The following is a 24057-nucleotide window of genomic DNA, read 5'->3' on the forward strand; positions in this document are numbered from 1 at the left end:
ACCAATATTATAATTTTAATTAATTAATATCAATCGACAATGTCCATAGTTATTAATTTAATTTAAACAATTAAAAGATAAGTGTACTTTATTAATAATAATAATAATAAATAAATAAAAAAACGGTAATAATACATTATATGATACATATAATTTATGTATGTATATGTAACGTCCAAGTAAAAGCAACGCTTGGCATCACGGAGAAGGACCCTACTCCACAAGAACACATCACGTGGTGGGTTCGGTGGATCCCGCAGCTTTCGAGAAACTTGGATACGAGAGGAAGAAGTGGGGGCGGTTGATTTCTGAATCGGGTGATTTTATACGGGATTTGGGATAGTTCTAGTAGGAGAAGGATTAGGAACCTATAAATCAACATCTTCTTTGTAATTATTGGTTAACTCAACCGTATATATTCTCTGTCAAGTCAATCGTCGTCACATTGGGTTCCCACGGTGTTGGTTGATGTGTTGTATTGTTGCGGGTTTTGAAGGGAAAGAGAAGCACATGTGTTTTATGTTGTGTGGGTTGCCGCTTCTGCGATAGGAATATCAGCGCCTCCCACAACTGCCAGCCTGCGTTGTACTGCAACTGTCCCTGATCTTGGGTATCTTTCGGGCCTCGGGTCTTTCCTTCCCAGTTTTCCACTCTGTTATGATTTGCCATTTTTGTGGGTTTATTTATTGCGTCCCTTTTGTGTTCTTTATTACTTTATAACCCGTGTGTGTATGATAATTTTTGTGTTGATTAATGAATAATGATCGCTTCTTCTGATCATATTGTTGTGTGAGCATTCATTAACTTGTTCTGGTTTTTTACAATCACCTTTTTTGGGTTTTTCTTTTTTTTTTTTTCTTTTTATAAATAGATAGGAAAAAACTCCCTTCTAAAGATAGGATTTTTGTTAGAATACGGCATACGGGTGTGTGTGAGGCAAAAATAATAATAAATTCTTTCCATCCACAATTTCTCTTTTGATGTTTTCTTTTTCCCGTGCTTTCCATTAACTTTTTTTTTCTTCTGAATTTTGTAGATTTTAGAAAGTTTTGGTAAACAGAGATATCCAACGGAGACTCTTCAAGCGCAATCGTCAAGGATAACTATTTCTTGGTTCTTGCTACAATTTGAAAAGTAAATTTTTTTAAAGGATTGGAGATGATTGATAGAATGCAAAGGTTTCTGGTTGAGGTCCTAACAGAAACACCGAGGGGTGGAACGTCGGTGTTTGGAAGCATCAAGATTGCTGTTCTGCCCATAGCAAAAGTCTTTACCATGTGTTTCCTTGGATTTCTTATGGCTTCGAAGTTTGTAAACATCTTGCCTTCTAATGGAAGAAAACTTTTAAATGGGGTAAGCGGACACCTTGAAATTTTCTCCAGATTTTATATATCATAATAATGTGTGGAGTATCATCGATTGTTTTTGTTTGTATGACTTGATGCAGCTCGTCTTCTCACTTCTGCTCCCATGTTTGATATTCGCTCAACTAGGACAAGCCATTACTTTTCAAAAGATGATCGAATGGTAAGGATTTTGTATCACTTATTCACTCCTCCGAAATAGCAATGACCGATTTAAGTGCTCAATCCGTGTTCTTGTCTCGCAGGTGGTTTATTCCCGTGAATGTTGTTATAGCCAGTATAACAGGCTCTATCATAGGGCTTCTTGTTGCGTCCGTTGCTCGTCCTCCTTACCCATACTTCAAGTTTACCATAATTCAAATTGGAATCGGTAACTATTCCAGCCTCCAGGGTTAATTACATTCCTGTATCAGTATGATGTTCATTAGAGCAGTGTTTAGGATGTTGCTTTGTTGTTGATTGCGATTTCGGCTTGGGTGCTTTTTGTCACGAGCCATAGCTTATTCTTGAGATATTGCCAAAAGCACGAACGAACATGACAGTAATTTATTGCCATAAATATAATTATGGAAGTTTTTAAATGAAGATAATTTAATTATCCTTCCTTTATTTAAATTTTACCGGTCATATATGGTTTAATAATATCATTTCCAAAACCTGTGTTTGAAAAGAACAAGATTCATATTGTAATTGTTTGTTTCGAGTCACCCGCATGATCCAGGGATAAGAGGACACTAGCATGATAAATGATGCTTAAATTTAACACATTCTTATCTGTGTGATCCCATGTTGTCAGGCCAAGTGGCATGCCTTAAAATGGGCATTTGCTGTCACATTTTGAATTTTTATTTGAAAATAAGCTTAAAATTATTACACGAGGATGGTAATCTAAAGTTGGATTGTGGTATTTCTTTGCTCAGGGAATATTGGAAATGTGCCTCTTGTCTTGATTGCTGCATTATGTCAAGATAAGTCAAATCCTTTCGGAGACAGTAGTAAATGTTCTCAAGATGGAAATGCTTACATTTCCTTTGGCCAGTGGGTAAGTTGTTGCTTTCTTTAGTCCCATAGTTACTGCAGCTCAACTTCAGCAAATAGACCTGTTTTGCATGAAAACCACTACATCCCACCTTCTGCAGCTTTACATGGACCCTCAAGGGCCTTTCACATGTTTCCTCTTCTGTGTAATTTTTTTTTAGAAATATATCCAAGATAGACATCATGGTGGTTAGCATCAAAACTGAAAAAGTCCACACCACTCAAACATAAGCCAATATAATATGGCTTTAGGCCTTCCAACAATTTTTCTGCATAATTTGGTCATTTTTGCACATGGTAACTAAGCAATTTTTTTTGCCCACAGGTTGGTGCAATTCTTGTATATACGTATGTTTTTAATATGCTTGCACCGCCACCCGGTGGTACATTTGATGTTGAAGAGGGAAGTCTTCCTGTTAAGAATCCTACAAGGATAAGCTCTAACTCTGCTGCTAAAGATAGTACTCCTGAGAATGTTCCCCTACTTACCGTGGACATTATTTCAAATGATTCTAGCCATAAGAAGAAAGATGAGGTGAGCACCGAAGAATCTATGTTAGTTCATTTTCTTACTCAAGATCTAATGCAGATGTAATTTTGCCTCTATCTAACTTTAGAACACAAAGGTTTCCATTTTTGGGTCGTATTTAAGCTGTATGAATATTTGTATGCTGATCTACTCATTAGCTGTACCGGTATTGTTCTAGTCACAAAGTAAAAAAGCCAGAGTTTTGTGCCAATGCTAAGCTAGGAATCTTCTTGGAATTTTTTATATATGAAGAAATTGTAAAGACGTATGCCCACAATAAACCCCCGATTTAGGTTTTTTGAACATGGTCAATCGTATTGACGTCGTTGCTCCTTGTGTAAATTTAAAGAAAAACTGAGCAATGCGATGAAGTTTATGTATATGATTGGATTTGTTGTTATAAGTTATTCGCTTTAATTTTATTGTGACTTCTGCTGCCTTGTCATGCAGGTTAAACATTTTCTAACCGTTATATATGAAAAATTGAAGCTCAAGCAAATCTTTCAACCACCAATTATTGCTTCTGTAAGATCTCTAATTATATTTTATTAGCTTTCTTATTAGTTATTACTCTTATGGCTTTGTCGGTGCAACTAATGTTGGTCATAATATTTAATTTTTATGGTTTGCAACATTTGACTGGGAAGTTAGTTATCGTTGTCAATCATTAATGCCAGTTCAAAATCGAGCATTTGCATTGGTAGTTTGGCATTTTCTAGACGTTGAATTTTAAGTATCCTTTTTCCTTGTTGCAAGTTGCAACGTTCTTACTCTTTTTTCTGGTCTGCACCTAATAAGAAGTTTAATTTCAAACGAATTTTCCGAAATGGATCCAGAAATATGGAATTTCATAACAGATTTCTCCAACTTGAATTTTTTATGCACTTGCAATCAAACTTTTACACCATGTTTGTAGTTCATATTTGCAAACATGCTGATTTTTGCAATTAGGCATGTTCATCAGGGTATCAACAATAAGACAGACTGAGGATAGTAATTCACTGTCCCTCTTGTATATTTTGGTAGAAAATATGGCTTTCCCATTGTTTTACTCGACTTGTTTCCATGAAATTTTGTATTAAACAAATTGCTTTTCTCATGAAATTATATATTTTTGCAGGTGGTTGCCATATTTATAGGATGTGTTCCTTTTTTGAAGAAATTAATCTTTACCTCGGATGCTCCTCTCTACTTCTTCACCGACAGCTGTATGATTCTGGGGTATGCTTCTTTTGCCAGTATGAGTCTATCTAGTTATTTCACCTTTTGGCCATATTACTTTGATTACAGAGGTTAAGACTACACAATTATTGATGGGCTTATTTGTCTATCCCATACCTCAAAGGGGATAACATGTTTAATTGATGGACTTGTTGGCTAGAAACATTTATTTAATTTTTTTCCTAAAAAATTAATCCATCAATGAGGGAAAAGAATATGATTGTTTCTTCTAAATAGGTTTCAATTCGGCTATTGCCTCAATAATTGTGTAATAGTCTTAACCTCTGTAATTTCAGAGCATTTACATTTAACAGTAATAATGCAGAAGAGGTTTCATTTCATGCATTGAACACCTTTTATGATCATTTGAATTCCAAGCACCTGTCAGTCTTTTGAACAATGCTAGCCAATGTGAAATTATGCACGAATTTTTCTATAGGTTGATTTGTCATTACATATTTATGATTTATATTGTGTTTGATGAGTCCATTATATGTGTTTATATGCCCATATCGCAAAAAAGGATTGTTTTTAATATATTTGATTTGATTATCAGGGAGGCGATGATTCCATGCATACTGTTGGCTTTAGGAGGCAACCTAGTGGATGGTACGTATGTTGTCTAAATTGGCACTTAAAAGTGCATAAATGATTTAGTCTTGAGTTATTGTGGCGAAATTTTCTTAGTAGTTCATTCTTGGTGCCTGTTCAAAACAAGTGACTTGTGTATATGATTTGCCTTTCAGGTCCAGGTAGTTCAAAACTGGGTTTGCGAACTACTGCGGCTATTGTGTTTGGAAGACTGGTCTTGGTTCCTCCAACTGGACTTGGCATTGTCATGCTAGCTGACAAGCTCGGTTTTCTCCCTCCGGATGATAAAATGTTTAGATTTGTCCTCCTCCTCCAGCACACGATGCCCTCTTCTGTGCTCGCAGGTAAACATTTTACGAAGACAGTACAATATACACAAACTAATTTACTTTTAGTTGGTGGCCTGAACTAGATTTTTCTATATTTAACTCGGATGGAACTTTGATTCTGGAATAAACCATTAAGTTAATTATTATGTTTCCACTCCTTGCATTCACAGGCGCTGTTGCCAATTTGAGAGGATGTGGGCGGGAGGCAGCTGCTGTATTATTCTGGGTTCATATATTTGCTATTTTCTCAATGGCTGGATGGATTATTCTTTATCTCCACTTGCTCTTTTAAAATGTGTCACAACAAGATGGCATCTCCGGTAGTTGTTCCGACGGATCGATCTGGACTAGCATATTCTAGAACGGTCGATCGAGGCTCGTAAAGGCCTCTTATCATGTAAAGATTTTGGTGGTTTACTCTATTTGATTATTCATCGTACCAAAATAAATAAATAAATGAAATTCTTTCCTTTCTTGTATATATAGCCCGTAATCTTATCTTCCACAGTTTTAACACATGCCTTGTAGTCGATAACAATTATATTATGGGATTGTTTGGTAGAGCTTCTACGTTCTACGAAGTGCTTCTTAGCTTCTAACTGCATGAAATTGTTTTTAAATATTTGTGAATGTTAAATTGTTTTTTAGATTCTAGCTACATGGAACTGCTTTTGAGTGTTTGTGAATGTTAAATTCTGCTTTAGCTTCTACAATTTTTACCCAAAAACAAAAAGCAAGAATTTGATTTTTTTTTTTTGCTTCTGTTTTTATGTTTAAGATATAAAATTATAAGTTAACATTTATACCCTTAGGTACCGTTTGGTACAAGTACAATTAGTATTTTTACAACTTATCCTATTCAATCTCACGTTCTTCTTGTCATATTATTTATCCATCTATTAATTATTTATTTATTTTATATCAATCAAATCATTAATGATTTATCTTACATCAATCAAATCATTGAATTTAAATTACTATATTACTCTTATAAATAATATTATTCATATTTTATTTATTTTTAAAAGGACAAAATGATAATTTATATTTTTAATATAAAATTCAATCAAATCAAATTAACTATAATCTATCAATCAAATCAAATACTAAATTAACTATCATTTTTTATTTATTTTATATTACATTATATTACTTATCCAAGTATTATTTATCCTATCCTCGAACCAAACAGTGCCTTAATAAATCTATCATATTACGTATGTTTTTATTTTTTAAATTTTTTTTTTTAAATTTTACATTGTTATTACAAGCATTTATTTTAAAAATATATATATATATTGCATTTTCATAAATTTTTTTGTACATATCTTGAATATTTATATTTATATTTTTATTAATCTTATATATTTTTTCAGATATTCATGTTATAAAAATAAAATATTTTTGATACAAAATTCATAATAATGATATATAAACTCATTTTTATAGTGTGAGTTTAAAAAATTATATAATTAAAAAAAAGTATGATTAACATTTAATTAAAAAATTAAATTTAAAAACAATTATTCTCCAAACACTAAACTTTAGTTTGTATTAACTTTCAAATTTGGAAAAATTTCCAAACACTCTCTACTCTAAAAAATATATATATAACAACAAACGGCGGAATAAGCGTGTATGCGAAGTTACATGTGTACACAAATTAATCATTGTTTCCAATCGAAATGACAACAAATATGTCCCACGAGTCTAACGACGAGGCTAGATATCAGAATTTCAAAATGAAAACATAAAAAGGGTTACATCAGTTTGATGAAATCTCAGTGGCACAACCCGACCATTAGATAACAAAGTTATAAGAACGACCACCACCTCCGTTGGCCGTGCTCTTTGCGGTGGGGAATGTGGCCACCTGAGCATACTCCATTCACCGAAGGCTTGCCTAACCATAACATGAGAGAAATGCCGATGATACCGGCAATAGGAGCAACTGCAGCAGCAAAGAACCATCTATTTCTTGGAACCTTCCGGCCACTGTTCTCTGCATCAGAACATGCATTAACCGGTTCCCCTTGCACACCTCCACCATGATGAGATTGAGAAAGTTCATCTACCACAGCATTATCTATGTCGTTTGAGGAACCATCATCGTTAACATCATTCAGATGCATACCAAGCATTTCAACTTCGCTGCCCCTGTTCCTTTTTCTTTCTTCATAATCAATGTCATCGGTTGGAAGCTCGTATCTGCATAGAGGACATGTATTTCGTGTGCTTAACCAAGGCAAGATGCAGGAGGGATGATAGAGGTGAAGACAAGGAAGTTGATTTAAAACAGTGCCCACAGTTGGACATTCCTTGCAGATTGCGCATGACAGATTATCCAGGTTTTCATACTGTCCATCAATCCTAATTTTGGGTAAGCTATTTACAAAAGATACGGCAGCAGGAGGTGCTCCCATCATAGAAATATCAGTTTCAGCAAGATGTTCCAGAAAATGTTCAAATCCTCTCACATCCAAGTAATCTCCAAGAGCTCCAGCATAGTTATGTGTCTCCAACTCTTCAAGATTGGACAACAATTCAGTATTATCGGCACGAGTCCTATTCCTAGCTCCAAGTGAAATTGTACCTTCAACATGAGGGAAACGTGATTGTCTGGACCAATCCATGTAGAAATTGTTCCTGTCGAATCCTAATGTACCATGAAGATGGTCTCCAGTTCTCAATGACTCGACCATGTTTTCCTCAGCAATAGCTTCCTCCCATTCACTATCATTGTCATCTTCTTCCCCCTGATCTTCCGAGTTCCAATGGTAGACACCAGCATTCATTGGATCAATATCAGTATCACTATCTAGGCCACCACCTCCATCAACATATCCAAAATTTCCTATCTCCAATAAAGATAAGGAATCAACCTCACCATCAGAATCTCCACCAAAGGCACTAGAAGATAAGGTATCACCCTCACCATGGAAAACCCTATGTCTCATTATGCTGGCATTTGATTCACTCTCTCCATATAGGGAATCAAAACCATCACTGTCAGTATCAGAAAGCACTCTCCTCCATCTTCTAGACCCACTCGGAGTAGTATGAAAACTAGCATGCCGAGCTAACCTTCCAGTACCATAATAATTGACATATTGATTATCATGCTCCACCCCTTGGGTTTGTCTCTCCACGGCAATCAACTCGGAAAATTGTTGAGAAAACAAAGTCTCGATTGACTCAGAACTCCCATAATTTCTCCTTCTTGGCCCAGGCATTCTCCTTCTATACACATCAGGTGAAGTGGTTTCCATTTCCTCCAACAAAAATCTACAATCTCCACATACACCCGTCAGGGCTTCTAGGCCGCCTGATTCATTACCAGACGACAAGATTCTCTGGCATACAGCACATGTGGTGGAAAGAAGATTCAGGGACGTGTTGTTCATTGCCAAAGAATCCCGATCGTCACCCGGTGCTGACACTTGAGATGATTCCTCCAAAACACTAGCATCCGCAGTCAAACTGAATCTACTCATTTACAAACAAAAACAAATAATTCATATAATCAGAAGAGATATCATATTCCAGCAATATGTTTGCACAATAAAATGACACCAAATGCTACCCAATAAATGATAAAATAACAGTCCAAATAAGGGAAGAGATTCCACAAATCCAGATTAAAAAAAAAAAAAAAAGGAATTTGACCTCATTAGATTGAGAATCTCTGGAGATATAACGCATATATGGTCCAAGTAAGAAAATGCAACGGCGTGAAAAACAATATAGAGAATCAGAGAGAGAGTAGCTGACCTGATTAATGCAGGAGGAAACTGAAATTAGGGCTCCAGGCGATCCCCAATCAAGAAATCCGATGAGAATGCGGTATTACTTTGTTAGCCGATAGAATAGAATAGAAGGTAGTACTTGAAGAAGCCCACGAGTCTTGCAAATCATGCTAATGTCATAAACATTCCAACACCTATTATCCTCCAATTCATGTTATCCATAGAATAATGAATACTGAATAGTCTCTCCGACTCATTCATCTAGCCTACATTTTGTTTTTCATTCATCTCGAATATATAGTCAATTTTTTATATTTAATTATATATCTCTTATTTTTTTATGAGTTTATTCTTATTAAATTAATATCATTAACTACATGTGTAATTATTTTATTGTATTAAAATCTTCATTAAATAAGAGTTAAATATGAGGAAAAAAAGGTTTAAAATTTATTTTCTCAAACATTTTCTTAATATATAAAAAAATACACACTTGTCCATTGATATGAGACGAAGAGAATTTTTTTTTAATGTTAAAATGCGATCGTCTGCGAATTACGATAGTCAAATAGATCACATTGTGTGATATATTCACTTGAGAAATATTATATATCGAAATACATGTGAGTCACGATAGTTAAGTGAAATATACAGCTAATTTTTTTGTTCATCGAGAAATCAAACTCATGGTCATCGATCAAAAGGAAACATGTTTTTATCAAAATGATATTTTATTAGTTGTTGAGTGGATTACAAAATAAGGAGCAACTCTTCTAATATGTTTTATTATTATTATTACTCGAAATTATAGTATTAATTCAAAAAAATCAGTTGGAGTTATTTGTGATAATAAAAATTTGAAATGACTTTATAATGTGATGCTTTTGAAACTCATGCCGATGATTTAAGATATAATTAATTGTAGATTGAGTAGGACTTTTATAAGATAAGTTGACATCGAAAATGAAAAAGTAATATTTCTCACAATCACAAAATACTCACATATGAAATAATATCACAATATTTGCTCCAATTTCACTCACGAGAAAATATTATTTTTAATTGAAAATATATATCAGATATATTCATATCACGGGTATTGATCCGCGAACACAATATATTTTCTATTTTATAAGTTAAGTTGGATACAGAAGCCGTGAGCTTAAAAAAAATTTAAGTTAATTTTCATGGTAAAATAAATTATCCCAAAAAACTAAATGATTTATTATTATTTTGACAACAAATGATTTATTATTATAAAATTGAAATCATTAATTTCTAATCCATTAATCAATTTTTTTTTCCGAAGATAATGATAACTAATTAATAAGTGTACGTGGATTGCAAAAATAAAAAGGAAAAACAATAACAGAGCTGATGATTCATTCATTCATTGTGTATATATTATTTTATTTATACAGCAACGTTCAATCCAGCAAGACTAGGTTGGCTGGCAGCGAGTGGGATCTCCCAAATCATCCACAATAATTATCTGGTCTTGAAATACAGCGAGTAATCGAAGTTTTACGGAGTAATCTCTAGTTTCCACTGGATTTTACTGCCAATTTTCTACAAATTTTAAGCTATTTCATTATTGAAGTCGAGTAAATCTTAGCCCGAGGTAAATCACAGGTGAAAAATGGCGATTTTGCTGTTCCTTTCCCTTTCCCCGTGTTAAAATTCCTCTTACAGCTCTTTTTCTACCTTATTTTTCTATTTTCTCTTTATTAATCAACAGTATTATTATATTATTAATTCGCAGAATCGTTATTTCGGGGGGTAGGGTTGTGTATTCCGTGTCTTTGTATCTCTATCTTCTCTTCTTGTCATTGCCATCTTTGAATCTTCTGAATTGTGGGTGTTGACACCGAACAGCTGAAATTTTGATTTGCAAGCTTCACATGGCGGGTCATTACAATCCCAACTTCTCCCCATCCAGAACCGTGTCTCCTCAGATTAGAAGCATCCCAGATGTGGATAGGTCTGATTGCATATTTGGTTGGTGTTCTTTTTGTAATTTACTTCAGAGATTCCGATTAATATGGGTTCTCCTTTTTGTGTTAGCAGTCGGTATTTATCGGAGCTACTGGCGGAGCATCAAAATATAGGTCCTTTCACACAAATTCTTCCCATCTGTAGCAGACTCCTGAATCAAGGTTATCTTTTGTGAATTAATTGGATCTTCTTCTTTTTGTCTGGATATTTTTTGCCTTTTGCAGACAGCCGTTTGTTTTTATGTGCTTGTTGGCTCTGGATATCCGTGTTGCTAGTTGTTTTTGCATCGTTTTGTGTCACTTCTTGCAAGCTGTCACGGGCTGCGATTCATACCCCTTTTCATTGTCATAAGATAATAGTAAAAGATTATATTGTTGCTGTATGATTTTTTTTATTGTGGGTTTCATTTAGAATCTGTCGGTATAGTCTTCTTTAAATGTTATTCAACTTATCCGACACGATATTTTCACTGATCAATTTTGGAAATACCATTTTCCATTGTTATAATGCAAGATAATAGCAAAGAGCTTGAAATTTTTATTTTCTTTTGTTTTCCCCCCACCCAGTTTACATGAAACATATGGTTTTGAATTAGTAAATTTCAAAAAAAAAATTGGACATAGTAAGTTTCAATCCATTTTTATTTTTATAAACAATAAAGAACCTTCATTGATAAAGTTTCCAGCTCAGCTTAGGTGCGGTTATGTAATTAAGGTTCGAGAGGAACTTGCTTTATCAATGATGCCTAAATGTGTTGTTTAATACATGTAAATAGCATCAATATGGTTAAGCTAATGTAGGGCGTCAAAATCATTTATGTGTGGTTGTGCCGTTTATATCAGGGCTTGTTAATCTTTCATTTAGAATCTAAATGTAAGTGAGTATTTGTGAAAAAAATAAACGTCTTCTAACATCTTTACTGCTGTTTGATCATCAGTTGAATGTTAATTTCTTTATTTGTGCAGAGATCTTGCGGGTTACTAGGATGATGCCCAATAACAGCTTCGGAGAACTCGAGAGGCTAAGACATAGAAGTCCCAGCCCTATGGCTTCTACAAACCTTTTATCAAATGCTCGTGGTACAGGGCTAGCAGGCTGGAATGGACTAACTCAAGAGGTAATTGGTTTCCTTGTAATATATGTGCTCTCTGTACACAAATAGTGTTGCACTTACAGGCTATAAAGTAAACATGGCCGCTCTACTTTATCTCCTTTTTTTTTTAATTTTGATTTCTCCGGTTATCTTTTTTTTTTTATCTGGAGGGGTGCTTTCTTTGCGTTATCACCAAAAATTGCTATAATGGAAAATTTTGGCACAAGGTTTTATTAGTAGCTCACTTTGGCCTTTCTGTTCACAAGGCAAAAATGGAAATCATTAAAACATAACAAGTCTTTCAGTCGGTATGGGTGGTATACTGAAAATCTTTGAATTATGTAGACTATCAGGTCAATCAGTTAATCACTTAAACTACGCGGCTTTAGGAAAATTATTTATGGAAGTAAAATATAAAAAATTGGGTTCATGGATTACATTGTTTATGACACAAGTTTTTTGTGGCGATTACAATTTACAGCCGGATTTAAATTTATTTCAAATTAAAGATTAAATAAGAGGAGTTATGTAAAAGATACAGCAGCAACATTTTATGATTTTCGCTATTATTTTCGGCTTATTGAAGGTGAAGTTGAATACACTGTGATCATACCTACATTTTACCTTGGGCAAACTACATGCCAACTAATCACACTACATACTTTCATTGACTTCTCCACTGTGTTACAGAGGTACGGGCCCCCTGGTATGACAATGAACTGGCAAGGAGCTCCTGCAAGTCCTAGTGCATACACCGTCAAAAAAATTTTGCGCCTAGAAATTCCTGTTGACACCTATCCTAATGTATGATTTTGATTGATATTTCCTTGAGACTCAGTAATACATTGTTTGTGCATTCCTCTCTTTAGGGTCAGCATGCATCTTTCTTCACTAGAGTATCTTCTTAATGCCTATCTTATGGCCTCATAGTTCAATTTTGTGGGGCGACTTTTAGGCCCTAGAGGAAATTCATTGAAAAGAGTGGAAACCACCACAGGATGTCGAGTATATATTAGAGGAAATGGTTCAATAAAGGACACTGACAAGGTAAGATATTGTACCGCCCTCTGTTTGTGATGGAGGTTTATAGCATTTTTTCTTTGAGAGAATCAAATTATGTGGTGAAGTAATCTTAGTGTAGAAATTCACCTTTACTGCTAATTGGCATCATTTGAGTTTTTGATTGAGGTTAAATGTTTACTACATTCTGCTGGTGTTTGTAATCTGAAGGAAGAGAAGCTACGCGGACGACCAGGTTATGAGCACCTGAATGAACCGCTCCATGTCCTAATTGAGGCTGATTTACCTGCCAACGTTGTTGATATCAGACTACAGCAAGCACAAGAGATAATTGAGGAACTGCTGAAGCCAGTGGTGTGTATCTGAAACAGACCCCTTCATACTTCTATGAAAGAAACTTATTCTCCTGCACTGCGTAATTCTCTGTTTTCTGATACTTCAAATTGCCGAAAAGCAAGTCCTAAGTCTGAATAGCTGAACCTTTTAATTCACTAGTAAATGCTAAGCATTTCTCCTTGAATCTTCTAACGACTGTGAATTCTGTAACCCTAGTCTTTGTTACTTGTTAGACCATTGAGTGCCATCGGTACTGGTCTCTTTGTAGTTAGAATATGCTACACGTTCTTGCTTTCAGTTGCTACTGAGATTATATTTGCACAATCTTATTATCCTTTTGTTTATTCCCTTGAAGGATGAGTCACAGGATTTTGTCAAGAGGCAGCAACTCCATGAGCTAGCCATGATAAATTCGAACATAAGAGAGGAGAGCCCTGGACCAAGTGGCAGTGTCTCACCTTTCAATACCATCGGTATGAAACGTGCGAAAACGGGATGTTAGGATGTCGAATCCGTTAGCTGTTTGTCAGAATTTTTTACTCGTGTGTGATTTACAGTACCCTTTTAAACACAAGTTAACATCCCAACTTTAGTATATAATAAATATAGGAAAATCCGTTAAAAAGATCTTCACAGTCGATAAATTATTTCTTTGATTTACTTCAGTTGTCGGACTCAATACAAGGAGTGGGAAATGGTTCTCGAGTGGATTTTATTGGTTTTGTAATATGATTTCGTCAATTCTTTTTGGTTATTTCCGTTTTGTTCAATGGCATCAATTGGATTTTATCATATTAGGGCATCTGTAAAGAGGTTTATAATCCCCTTAAAAACCCCACCCCCATTACAGGGGTGAGGTTTAATATATTTTTCAAAAATTTTGGGACCGGGTTTAATTTTTGTTTTTTAAAAAAACTTATATAACTGCAAGAGGAGGGACCCGGGGGAGTGCGTTGCACTCTCCCATTGATACACGCGCGTCAGCAGCAGCCAAAGATTTTTTTTTTATTTTGTTATTTTTAATTACTTTTTAATTTATCTAAACTAATTTAAAATTTAAACTGGATTTTGTTTTATTTTGTTTTCATTTCACCATTTTATATTGGGCAAATTATTTTAAACTTCCCACTACCAAACTTCTTTTTAACTTAACTCCCTACCCATCCTTTTCTTTATTTTCACTCCCTAGTGGTCCTCATATTTGAATTAAAATATAATTAAAACTAATCCTTTGTACGTGACTTTGTTATACCTATCGAACCAGTTTCGGCCATGCAAGACTATTAGTTACGCAAGGTTTTCAGCCGATATACTTCAGATTAGGGTCCAACATTACGAAATTAAATTTAAATACCTCTTTGACCATAATGTCGTCGGGTCATACCTGTCGAATTTTACGAAGTGCTCCTCACACTCCAACCACGCAGTCGCAACAGATGGTTTCTGCACAAGCTCCTTCAACGACACCCAGCACAGCCTTAATTCGTTTTCTACCTTAAGGCGTATAATATATAAATTTAATTATAAAATATGAGCATGAAGAACGAGAGATTTAGGAAATTTATTCAGACATAATATTATTACATAAATCAACTCCTTTAAAGAGGAGAAGACAACTTGTTTAGCTACTCATAGTAGCCTTGTTCTTGAAATACATAAAAAAAAACTTAATACAATAGAAAGAGAAATATTACAACAATTTATTTGTAAGAAAACTGAAGGAAATGATCGATATCTTCAGCTTCCTCAAATGCCTGTATTTATAGCTGTAGTTCCACTCGTTTCACCGAGAAACTTCAGGGAATCTCACAGCTGTCTTGTATTTCTTTATGCCATTATTGATGACATCTTTTACTAGTGGAAGAGGCAGCTGTGTGGAATTTTTTATGCCATTATTGATGGCATCTTTTACTAGTGGAGGAATCACATGCCTGCCACTTTCTTTTGGCTTTATTCTCATCACATGCCTGCTTTATTGTTGTCGGGGCATCTTTTGCTTTTGAAGTAGGCCCCTGTGAAAACGCATCTTCGGTGGTCCTTGTCCATCTTTGCTTGTCTCGGAAAAATCCTTTCGATCCGTTCGGGGTCTAAAGGTTTTTCCAAATTCTGGCTCCTTCTGATTTGGGCATTCTGGGCAGATATTCTCTGACCATCGTCCAATATGAGCCATGTTACAAAATTTTCGGTGAGTTTCTTTACTCCCCGGCAGCTTGCTGTTCCACAAAAGATTTCTCTTCTTTTCGAAGAGTTCTTCCGCAAATGCTGTAGTTTTTCCTGTCATTGTGTTCAACAGGAACGATCCATTCACAGAATTCTGATAAAATTTGAATTGAAACTTGACTTTGTCCATCTCAGTAAGACTGACCCAAATACCACATGCCCTTCTGGTTGAGATCTCATTTTTCCCAAAAGTGGACACCAAGGGTATTTCTTCAGTTTTAGGATCCTTGATAAATTTATGACTGTTTATATCAGGTCTCCTCAGCTTGATGAAATGAAAGGGTTCGTGTGATCCTTTAACTGTTGGTTCTGGAGCTGCACTAAAAAAGTATAACTCAAGCACATCTCCTCTGGACAAATGATCATTATTTGCCCATGTTTTTTGGACTGCTTCCTGGATCCATTTTGGTAACTGTGATATCTCCGGGAAGCTTGGTGACGTTGTATAAACTGAGGCCAAAGCCCCAAATTCATACCAGAGTTTTACATCTTTAGGATTGACATTATTTTTTAGCCAAACCCTTGGATATATTCCTGCAACATCAACCCTGCAAGTGTTCGGGTTGATTTCACTCCTTGTATTCAATTTCTCACACCTTTGTTGATAAACCTGGAATGGAGAAATAATAGATGGATTAGTATCAATCTTAGATTTGCCCTTGTCAGTGTTGGGCCTAAGATTGATCTCTTCCTCTTTTACCTCAGAGGCGGAGGGTTGACTTGATGAGTTATCCTCATCAATTGTTGCTTCATCCAGATCATCAAAGGCTGATGATAGATTAGCACTTTTTTCTTGAGTTTTGGATTCCTCAACATCTTGTTTCACAACCGGTGGTTGTATTTCTTGTTCTTGTAAAACCAATGGTTTTAGCATATCTTCAAGCAGCCCATAGTTGTGTTTGAGCTTGCATACATCCTGTAATTCGATTAGATACTTTGATACGATCAGTTTGTTGTAACCTGCCGGCCATTTCAGCGTTAATGGCTAACTGGTTGAACTCGTTTTGAAGCAACCCAAGGTGTTCCCTGAGATACCTCTGCATTTTCATGATGAAATCCACGTCACTGCCTTCCATCTCTTGTTAAGAAATCTGCAAGAATATTTTCATGAGATTTAATAATAACAATATCAAAAATATAATTTTGACATAATGTTTGCCATCTTAATAACCTAGCTTTCTCAGGTTTAGATTCAATCTTATTTTTTTAGGAAAGCTTTTACCTGGGTGTTATCAACCTTCAGAGTGAATTTTTTAGCAAGTAAAAATAATGGCCATTTTTCAAAAGCCCTTTTAACTGCATAAAATTCCTTCTCGTTGATATGCCATCTAATGGCCTCAGATTCTGAAAAAAGACCGCTACAGTATCTGCATGGTATTTCCCCATCTGGAGTGATCTTGGTAAGGACTGCTGCCCACCAATCGTCGCTGGCATCCGTAAATAATACCAGATCATTTTCATCTACGGGTATAGCCATTTTTGGGAGATTCTTACATATCTCTTTTAATTGGTTTACCCCTTTAGTATGGTCATCGGTCCATATAAACCTAGCATCCTTTTTTAACAAAGGACTGAACACCTTTCTGTACATTGCTAGATTGTTAATGAACATCCCTGCAAAATTAACTACTCCAAGAAAACTCTGGAGTTGTTTTACATCTTTGAGTTTATCTGGAAAATTCTTTACCTTTTCCACAATATGGGGTTGTAGAATTATTCCAGTTTCATCAATCTCAATACTGAGGAATTCAATTTTCCTCGTTGCTATGACTGCTTTCTTTTCAGATAAAACCAGTCCTTCTTGTTTACAAATTTTAGAGAAAATCTCTAAGTGTTTAACGTGTTTGTCTATATTTTTTGATGCTATAAGAATATCATCAATATAAACAAACATAAAGTTGAAATAATCTTTAAAAAGGTTATCCATCTTTCTTTGAAATATCTGGGGTGCATTAGCTAATCCCATAGGCATAACTTCCCAAATATAGTGTTCTTGTGGAGTAGAGAAGGCTGTGAATTTCTTACTTCCTTCTTCCATTCGAATCTGGTAAAATCCAGACTTACAATCAAATTTTAAGAACACTCTAGCATTTCGTACACAGCTAATTAGGTGTTCTCTACTCGGTATGAAGTACCCATCAAACTCCAGGATTTTATTAATATCTTGATAGTTAATAACTAGCCTGGGTTTTCCTCTTTTTATTTCACCATGATTTCTAACCAGAAAACCTGGGCTGCTATATGGTGAAACTCCTTCTTTGATTAAACCAAGATCCAAATGTTCCTTGATAATTATTCTCATATCCCTTTGATCTGTTATGTTCATCGGGATAGGCTTATATCTGACGAATTCATACTTTTTGCCTTCCTTTAGAGTAAGACTGGCTTTGAGTTGATTTCTATCCCACTATGCCAATGGATGCTCGTTGTAACTTTCTTTGAGCCTCTTTTTGACATCTTCAAGGGATACTTTATTCTCTAACTCTATATCTCTGTGATTTAGAGTTACCTTGAGAAGCTTCATATCCTCTGTTTGGAGTTCTTGTTCTGTTGTTATTTTCAACATGGTTTCTCCAAACCTTCTTGGATCTTTCATTTTTGGGTGAAAAAGTTGTCCTTTATCACCACGCTGGCTGCGAAATATTATCGGCAATTGTCGATAAAAAGCAACCTTGAGTCTTTGAACGATAATTTTATGCTCACAAATTGTAGTGAACATAAGTCTTCTTGACTCATTGTCTTGTGTGTACTTCTTAAACATTTGTAAGAAGTTATTTCCTAACAGGATATCAGCTCCTGTATCATGGAAATAGATTGGTGGTGTTTTTACCTTGTACCAAGGTGTTTGACCTGCACCTCCCATAAGGATCTCTGCTTGTTTTATTCCTTTGCAAAGAATTAAAATTCTTCGAGAGAAATCTCGTCCAGCAATTTTTGGCAATTCCTCTTCACATTCTTCAGGAAAGACTCCTCTTTTTGTTGTACAAATTCCTGCTCCCGAGTCAATATAAGCTGCAAAATATTCAGCCTTATATTGTTCATATAACATCCCTATCGGAATGTATATGGAGAAAGGACTTGTTGTCATTTTTTAAAGGGATTACTAAATGGCCCCGCCATTTTTAACAGACTGTGTTGTAACTCAGTAATCCGATTAAGACTATTTACCTTTAGTTTTCCTAAGGCCTCAGAAGGTAGAGTATGGTTACTCCTTTCTATTTCTTCAATGCGTTCTAGTAAATCATGTTGATGACTTACTAATTTCAACTGTTGCTTCTTCCTCTGTCTGTGAACAGAGTTCTCGAATCTGATTAAGGGATTGTCCCTTATCCAATTCTCTTGGTTTTTCATTTCGTAGAATTCTTATTGAATTCTCCAAGTCTTTTCTTTTGCCATGAACTCTATTCCTTTTTCAAGGCGTTTCCATGGTTTATGGTCCTCCAGGAATTCTAGACCAAGAATGAGTTGATCTATTTCTTTTCCTGGAATTCCCCAGATTTGAACTTCCAATTCTCCAATATTTATCACTCCTAGGTATGTTCCTTTTTCCTGTTGTTCCAAATAGTAAATCGAGTTACAAAGGAACAAGTTCTGATGACTTGTAATTTCGAATACTATTTTCACTTTTTTCCATCATTCTGGAGATCTAATTTTTCCTATTATAGAAAACTCTTTTTCTTTTGGTGAAATTTCTTGAGTAGGAGATTTGTCCCATCTCCTGCTTGTCATTCTGTCTCCTTGGAAAGATAACCTTCGGGGTTCTATTTTAAGGTCTCTGTATAGAACCGGTCTGTCTTGAATTTGAATGTCTGTTTCCTGAATTAAAGGAAACTCGATTCTTTTCGGATATATTGCTTGAGCAACTTTCCCAAATATCTCTGGAATTTCAATGAACTCATTTCTAATAAATAATTCAGAATGGTAAGTATTAGAAAGAACATATGAAATTTGATACGTAATAGAATATGGCATATTACCTTCCTTCATTAGTCTTTTTTCCTTGAAGTTTTGATGCAAAGTCAAGGCTCGACTAAATTCTCTATCAGCTAAATTGTAGGCTATTCTTTGATAAATAACTTTCACAATTTTTCCTGCACATAAATTTCCCGAGATAGTTCCTAGAACCGCATCTTGTATATTCCCCATTCTTTTATCGCATACTACGATATCTATGGGTGAATCTATTTCCTCTTTAAAAGTAGCCTTGATCATAATCTGGATTGCTCCAATATGAATCCAAGACATTGTCTTTGCTACTTCTGCTTTTAATTTTTGTAATTCTTCTCGAATTTCTTCAAAGGAAATTAACTGCATTTCAATTTGATTACTGGTTAGTTCCATAGGGATCGCCATTTCCCTTCTGGATACCTTATAAATCAAATTATGTCTTCTTTGTCTTAGCCCTAGGTTTCCTAAGACTCTTTCAACTTGTCCTGCCGAAAATCCTTGGTACTTCTGTAATGTTGGATTTTCTCTCATAATCCTTTGGACCATATTATGAGATATCGTGGTTTGACTAAAGAACCCAGCCAAACTTTCATGTGTTTCATGGCGAAACACTTCCTCTTTACTCTGATTCTGATTCTGATTCATCTTCAGAAACTTCTCGACTAAAAAATATCTCTTCTTCGTATATGATTTCATCTGAGGGGATATCCTCAAATTGATATACTTAGACTAGATCTTGAAAGAAGACCGCATCATCCATATTTGGTGTTGCTTCAAAGAGTTTAACTCCTTTTTTCTCGTTTTCTGGACAATTTATAGATATATGTCCTCTTGCTCCACATGTCCAGCAGTTGCAATCCTTGAAACTTTCACTTGCTCTTGTATGAGTTCTTCCGAAAGTTCTTCTTGATGGTGTTCTTTCCCTGCTTTGTGATGAGCCTGTTGCTGGGGATGTTCTTGTAGGTCCACTTCTTCTACCTGATCTATAGGATCTGGCCTTTTGTTTGGACCAAAATGTTCTTGGTTTCCAAGAACTTTTCATTCTTTTATTATAGGGATTATTTCTGAATTTCTTCTTTTTAAATCCCTGTGATCTGTTTCCAATGATCGTTGGAAGATCATTTTCTCTACAACACAAAGATGTACGCTTATCTATACCCCTTATTTTCTTGTAGTTCTTCTGTAATGCTGCCATATGACACCATTCTGCTAATTTTCCTTTCAAAAAGGAGGCACGTCTTGCCAATGTATCAAGATTGCCTGGAACATATTCTTTAATCAGCATTTCTCTCCAGGGACTTGGCATTTTTGCAAAAAATAGCTGAATAACTATATTTTTCTCGACTCCTGAATTCCATCTGTATTTAGTGAATAACATAATGTATTCATCAACTAAGCAGATATCATGTAACTCGAGGCTATAAAGAGCTTGAGTATATCTTCTTTTTTTCTCTGTATCTTAATTATTAAAATAGTCTACCCCTATGAATTGTGCTTTAAATAGGGTGGTCATTCTTTCTCCAATCTCGCTGAGGGATTCTCCTGCTAAGATTGATTCCTTAGTTTCTGGCATAGTCATCTCCCATGCGATCTTAACAGATCCCATTAGACTCATTTCTAGAAGTTTAATGAATCCTTCTTTATTGAGATCTAATGTCCCTGCTGCTATTCTTATAGCTGACGTCCAATCATCTATAAGATCTTCTCTGTTTTTTAAGTCCAAAACATCAAGGTTTAACATAACCCCGTAAGGATGTATTGGATCTAAAACAGTTTTTCCGTAAGGAGTTTGATGGAGTTGGATTTTACTCCTTCTTGATCTGGTTCCTGCTGGATGTGAATTTTCTCCAACCTGGAACTCACTATGTGGTTCTTCTGTTTTAACCACATATCTTGGGGGATTTCCTATGGGTTGTTCACCCTCAGGGGAATTCATTTTTAGATCTACTACTTTGAGATTCGCAAAAGAATCCGCAAGATCTTGTAGATCCTCGAGATTTAATTTTTCTAAAGTAGTCATCAGATAGTGTTTTTCTCTGATACTATTTTTATAAGATTAATCATCATTTCATCATTGGTTAAAGGTTTTTGGACCATTTTGGTTTTACCTTTCTGATGTAACAAAGGTTCGGTACCAAATGAGAGTGGTAACCTTCCTCCTGTATTTCCTTTTCTAGAACCCGAAGTGTGTTCTAGATTTATGATTTTATTATGAAGATCTTTTAGGTTTCCAAGAATTTCTTCTTGTTTCTTAAGGATTTTTTCAATTTGCCGAGGTATTTCATACAGCTGATTGCTGTAATATTGTACCGTCTTTTGAATTTCTCTAAGATCTCCAGATAGTTTAGAGGAATCTGGGGTAATCTCTAAAAATTGAGAGTTAGAAATCATTTTTCTTTATCTCTTCAAAATTAAGAGCATTAATCACAACCTGTTGTAAGTAATCTATTGTGAATAGATTAAATTATTTATAGGATTTCATATGAATAAAATCCTCTTGATTCAAACCTTCGTTTGAAGTCATCTTTTTTTTTAAAAAAATCTTCTCCTCAACAAAGAAAAACATGAATTATCGAATAATATTATGTCTGAATAATTAACCTAAGGCTTTGATACCATTTTTACGGATAATTCTTTGTACCATGAATAAGCACAAAATCTTCAGATTTTAGTATAAAGTCTTTAGATTTTAAGCATAAAAAAGCATAAATCTAGTACAAGAATTAAACAATTAAATATTCAAGTTTTGTGGTCCTAGGGAGCTATTGCAAAGAATCTTATGGGTAGGGAGTTAGGCCAAAGTCAAGTTTGGGTTTGGGGATTTATCACCAATTTGCTCTTTTATATAATGTTATTTTCTTAGTTCATGTAATTTAATTTTCATTAAAATAAATTTCACATGATCCGAACTAGTCAGTACATACTAATTTTTATAATTTTTTAGTATATCATAAATTTTTAATTGAACATATGAATTAATAATATATACAAATTAAATTATAAATAAAAAATAAATTTGGAATAAAAAAAGATAGTTGAAGATAGTTAGTTGATAGTGAGACCCATAAAAATATAGTTGAAGAGGTTTATGATAATGAAGATATGTTTTAAAAATGGGTAATGCTACATGTACACAGAGTGTTAAACGTTGGATTACACATTTTACTTGAAATTACATGATTATGTAATTTCAAGTGGAATGTGTAATTTTATGTGTAACATTCAGTGTACATGTAACACTATCCTTTAAAAATATATGAAATTTTTAACTTTTGATATGAAAGTGACGTGGCAGAGCATAAACTCCTTGTGCAGGTTTATGACTACAAATGCCCTTAATAAGTAGCAACAACTGCAACACTCTAGTAATAGATATGTTTTTTCCAATGGGTAACGTGTCTTTTCTTTTTATAATAAATAATAATATAATAATAAACATGAGATTTTTATTATATCAAATTAGGCAATTACATCAACAATTAAAGTATGATTGAAAGAAACTCATCCTACAAGGACCATAACAACTTTTTTCAACAAGAGCATAGACAGTTTGATTTGTCGATCGATTCAAGAAAATGAAAAGCAGTGAATAAAACTGTTTTTGCAGTCATCAAAATCTCAACTAGAACTTGACTTATGTGCGATAAGAGCTTCAATGACAAGGAGATCATCGGATTCTACTTTTGTGTTCAACGCTGCATCCAATGACCTTTTTTTTTGTTTTTTGTTTTTGCATTTGAGATTATCTAATTTCAAATGAGATCAAATCAAATGCTAAAAAAAATGGACCGTTGAAAACCCATTCGGGCACTACCCGAATGAGATAGCATAGACAAAACCAGCCAATTCATAGCTTCTTGTATTCACATGACTTGTACAAAAGCTCTCCTCGAATACAAAGAAACAAGACATGAAATATAAAGATGGTATGAAGACTCGTACAAGATTAAACTTGATCTGCTCTCAAGGGGGTATTCAAGTTAGTGGGTAAACTCTTGACCATATGTCAGAAGTTCAATTCCATACCAACACTTTCTTGAACTAGCCTGTCACACAGGGCTTGCCTAGTGTAGTTTTTATCTGGCTAACGTAGTTTGCAGGCTATTGCATTAGTACGAGATTTTACCCAGTGCGCATCGAAAAGTAGTGAATGCGGATTTTCACATCATAAAAAAAACAAATTGAAAATATGTACGTCAGTAATAAAGTCATGAACAAAGTACATAATGGTCTCCACCAAACCCTACAACAACCCAGGAAGCTTTTGAACTAAGTATTTGCTTTTATTCATCTACGAATTACAATGATATTACATAAAATTTTAAGCAACTTTATTTATTTGAAGAAAAAGTTTAAGCAACTTTTAGAGTCATGTATTTATAATTCATTGATCATTTAAAATAAATATATGAGAAAATGTTATTTTTGTCTAAATCTTGTCTTGTTGGCTTTGGTGAATTTTGAAATCTGAAATTTTGTTCAAGGACAATCAAATTATTTGCTATAACATATTTGTCAATTTTTTTTTATTTCTTTACCACATGCATTGTATATATACACGTATACGTATATGTATATTTAATTTTATATTTTCTGATGATGGTTTTGTAAAACCAGGGCCCGGGCT

At 34.6% G+C, this 24057-nt stretch overlaps 3 protein-coding genes across 6 annotated transcripts; 2 read left to right on the plus strand and 1 right to left on the minus strand.

The window, feature by feature from the left end:
* Positions 1–186: 186 nt before the first annotated feature.
* On the plus strand, positions 187–5647 carry LOC140882870 (protein PIN-LIKES 6). Of its 2 annotated transcripts, none has more exons than XM_073289100.1 (11): positions 187–628; positions 1037–1353; positions 1448–1527; positions 1610–1734; positions 2285–2406; positions 2728–2937; positions 3382–3456; positions 4052–4152; positions 4709–4761; positions 4899–5087; positions 5243–5647. In XM_073289100.1, exons 2-11 carry the CDS (start codon positions 1159–1161, stop codon positions 5362–5364), a joined length of 1272 nt encoding a protein of 423 aa, XP_073145201.1. In that variant the 5' UTR covers positions 187–628; positions 1037–1158; the 3' UTR covers positions 5365–5647. The 2 variants fall into 2 exon arrangements, with proteins under 2 accessions (XP_073145201.1, XP_073145200.1); XM_073289099.1 differs by having other exon boundaries at positions 187–610.
* Positions 5648–6674: 1027 nt separating this feature from the next.
* LOC140883476 (uncharacterized) lies at positions 6675–8979 on the minus strand. The gene is made up of 2 exons (XM_073289960.1): positions 8844–8979; positions 6675–8558 (listed from the first exon to the last, which is right to left on the minus strand). Exon 2 carries the CDS (start codon positions 8474–8476, stop codon positions 6887–6889), a length of 1590 nt encoding a protein of 529 aa, XP_073146061.1. The 5' UTR covers positions 8477–8558; positions 8844–8979; the 3' UTR covers positions 6675–6886.
* Positions 8980–10232: 1253 nt separating this feature from the next.
* LOC140881342 (KH domain-containing protein At3g08620) lies at positions 10233–14037 on the plus strand. 3 transcript variants are annotated; one of them, XM_073286575.1, is made up of 8 exons: positions 10233–10450; positions 10694–10799; positions 10886–10974; positions 11779–11930; positions 12597–12710; positions 12837–12953; positions 13137–13280; positions 13618–14037. In XM_073286575.1, exons 2-8 carry the CDS (start codon positions 10720–10722, stop codon positions 13762–13764), a joined length of 843 nt encoding a protein of 280 aa, XP_073142676.1. In that variant the 5' UTR covers positions 10233–10450; positions 10694–10719; the 3' UTR covers positions 13765–14037. The 3 variants fall into 3 exon arrangements, with proteins under 3 accessions (XP_073142676.1, XP_073142677.1, XP_073142678.1); XM_073286576.1 differs by having other exon boundaries at positions 10233–10439; XM_073286577.1 differs by lacking the exon at positions 10233–10450 and having other exon boundaries at positions 10604–10799; positions 13137–13341; positions 13618–13753.
* The last annotated feature ends 10020 nt before the right edge of the window (positions 14038–24057 follow it).

Source organism: Henckelia pumila, chromosome 2 (genome assembly GCF_033568475.1).
Source record: "Henckelia pumila isolate YLH828 chromosome 2, ASM3356847v2, whole genome shotgun sequence".
Classification (NCBI taxonomy): domain Eukaryota; kingdom Viridiplantae; phylum Streptophyta; class Magnoliopsida; order Lamiales; family Gesneriaceae; genus Henckelia; species Henckelia pumila.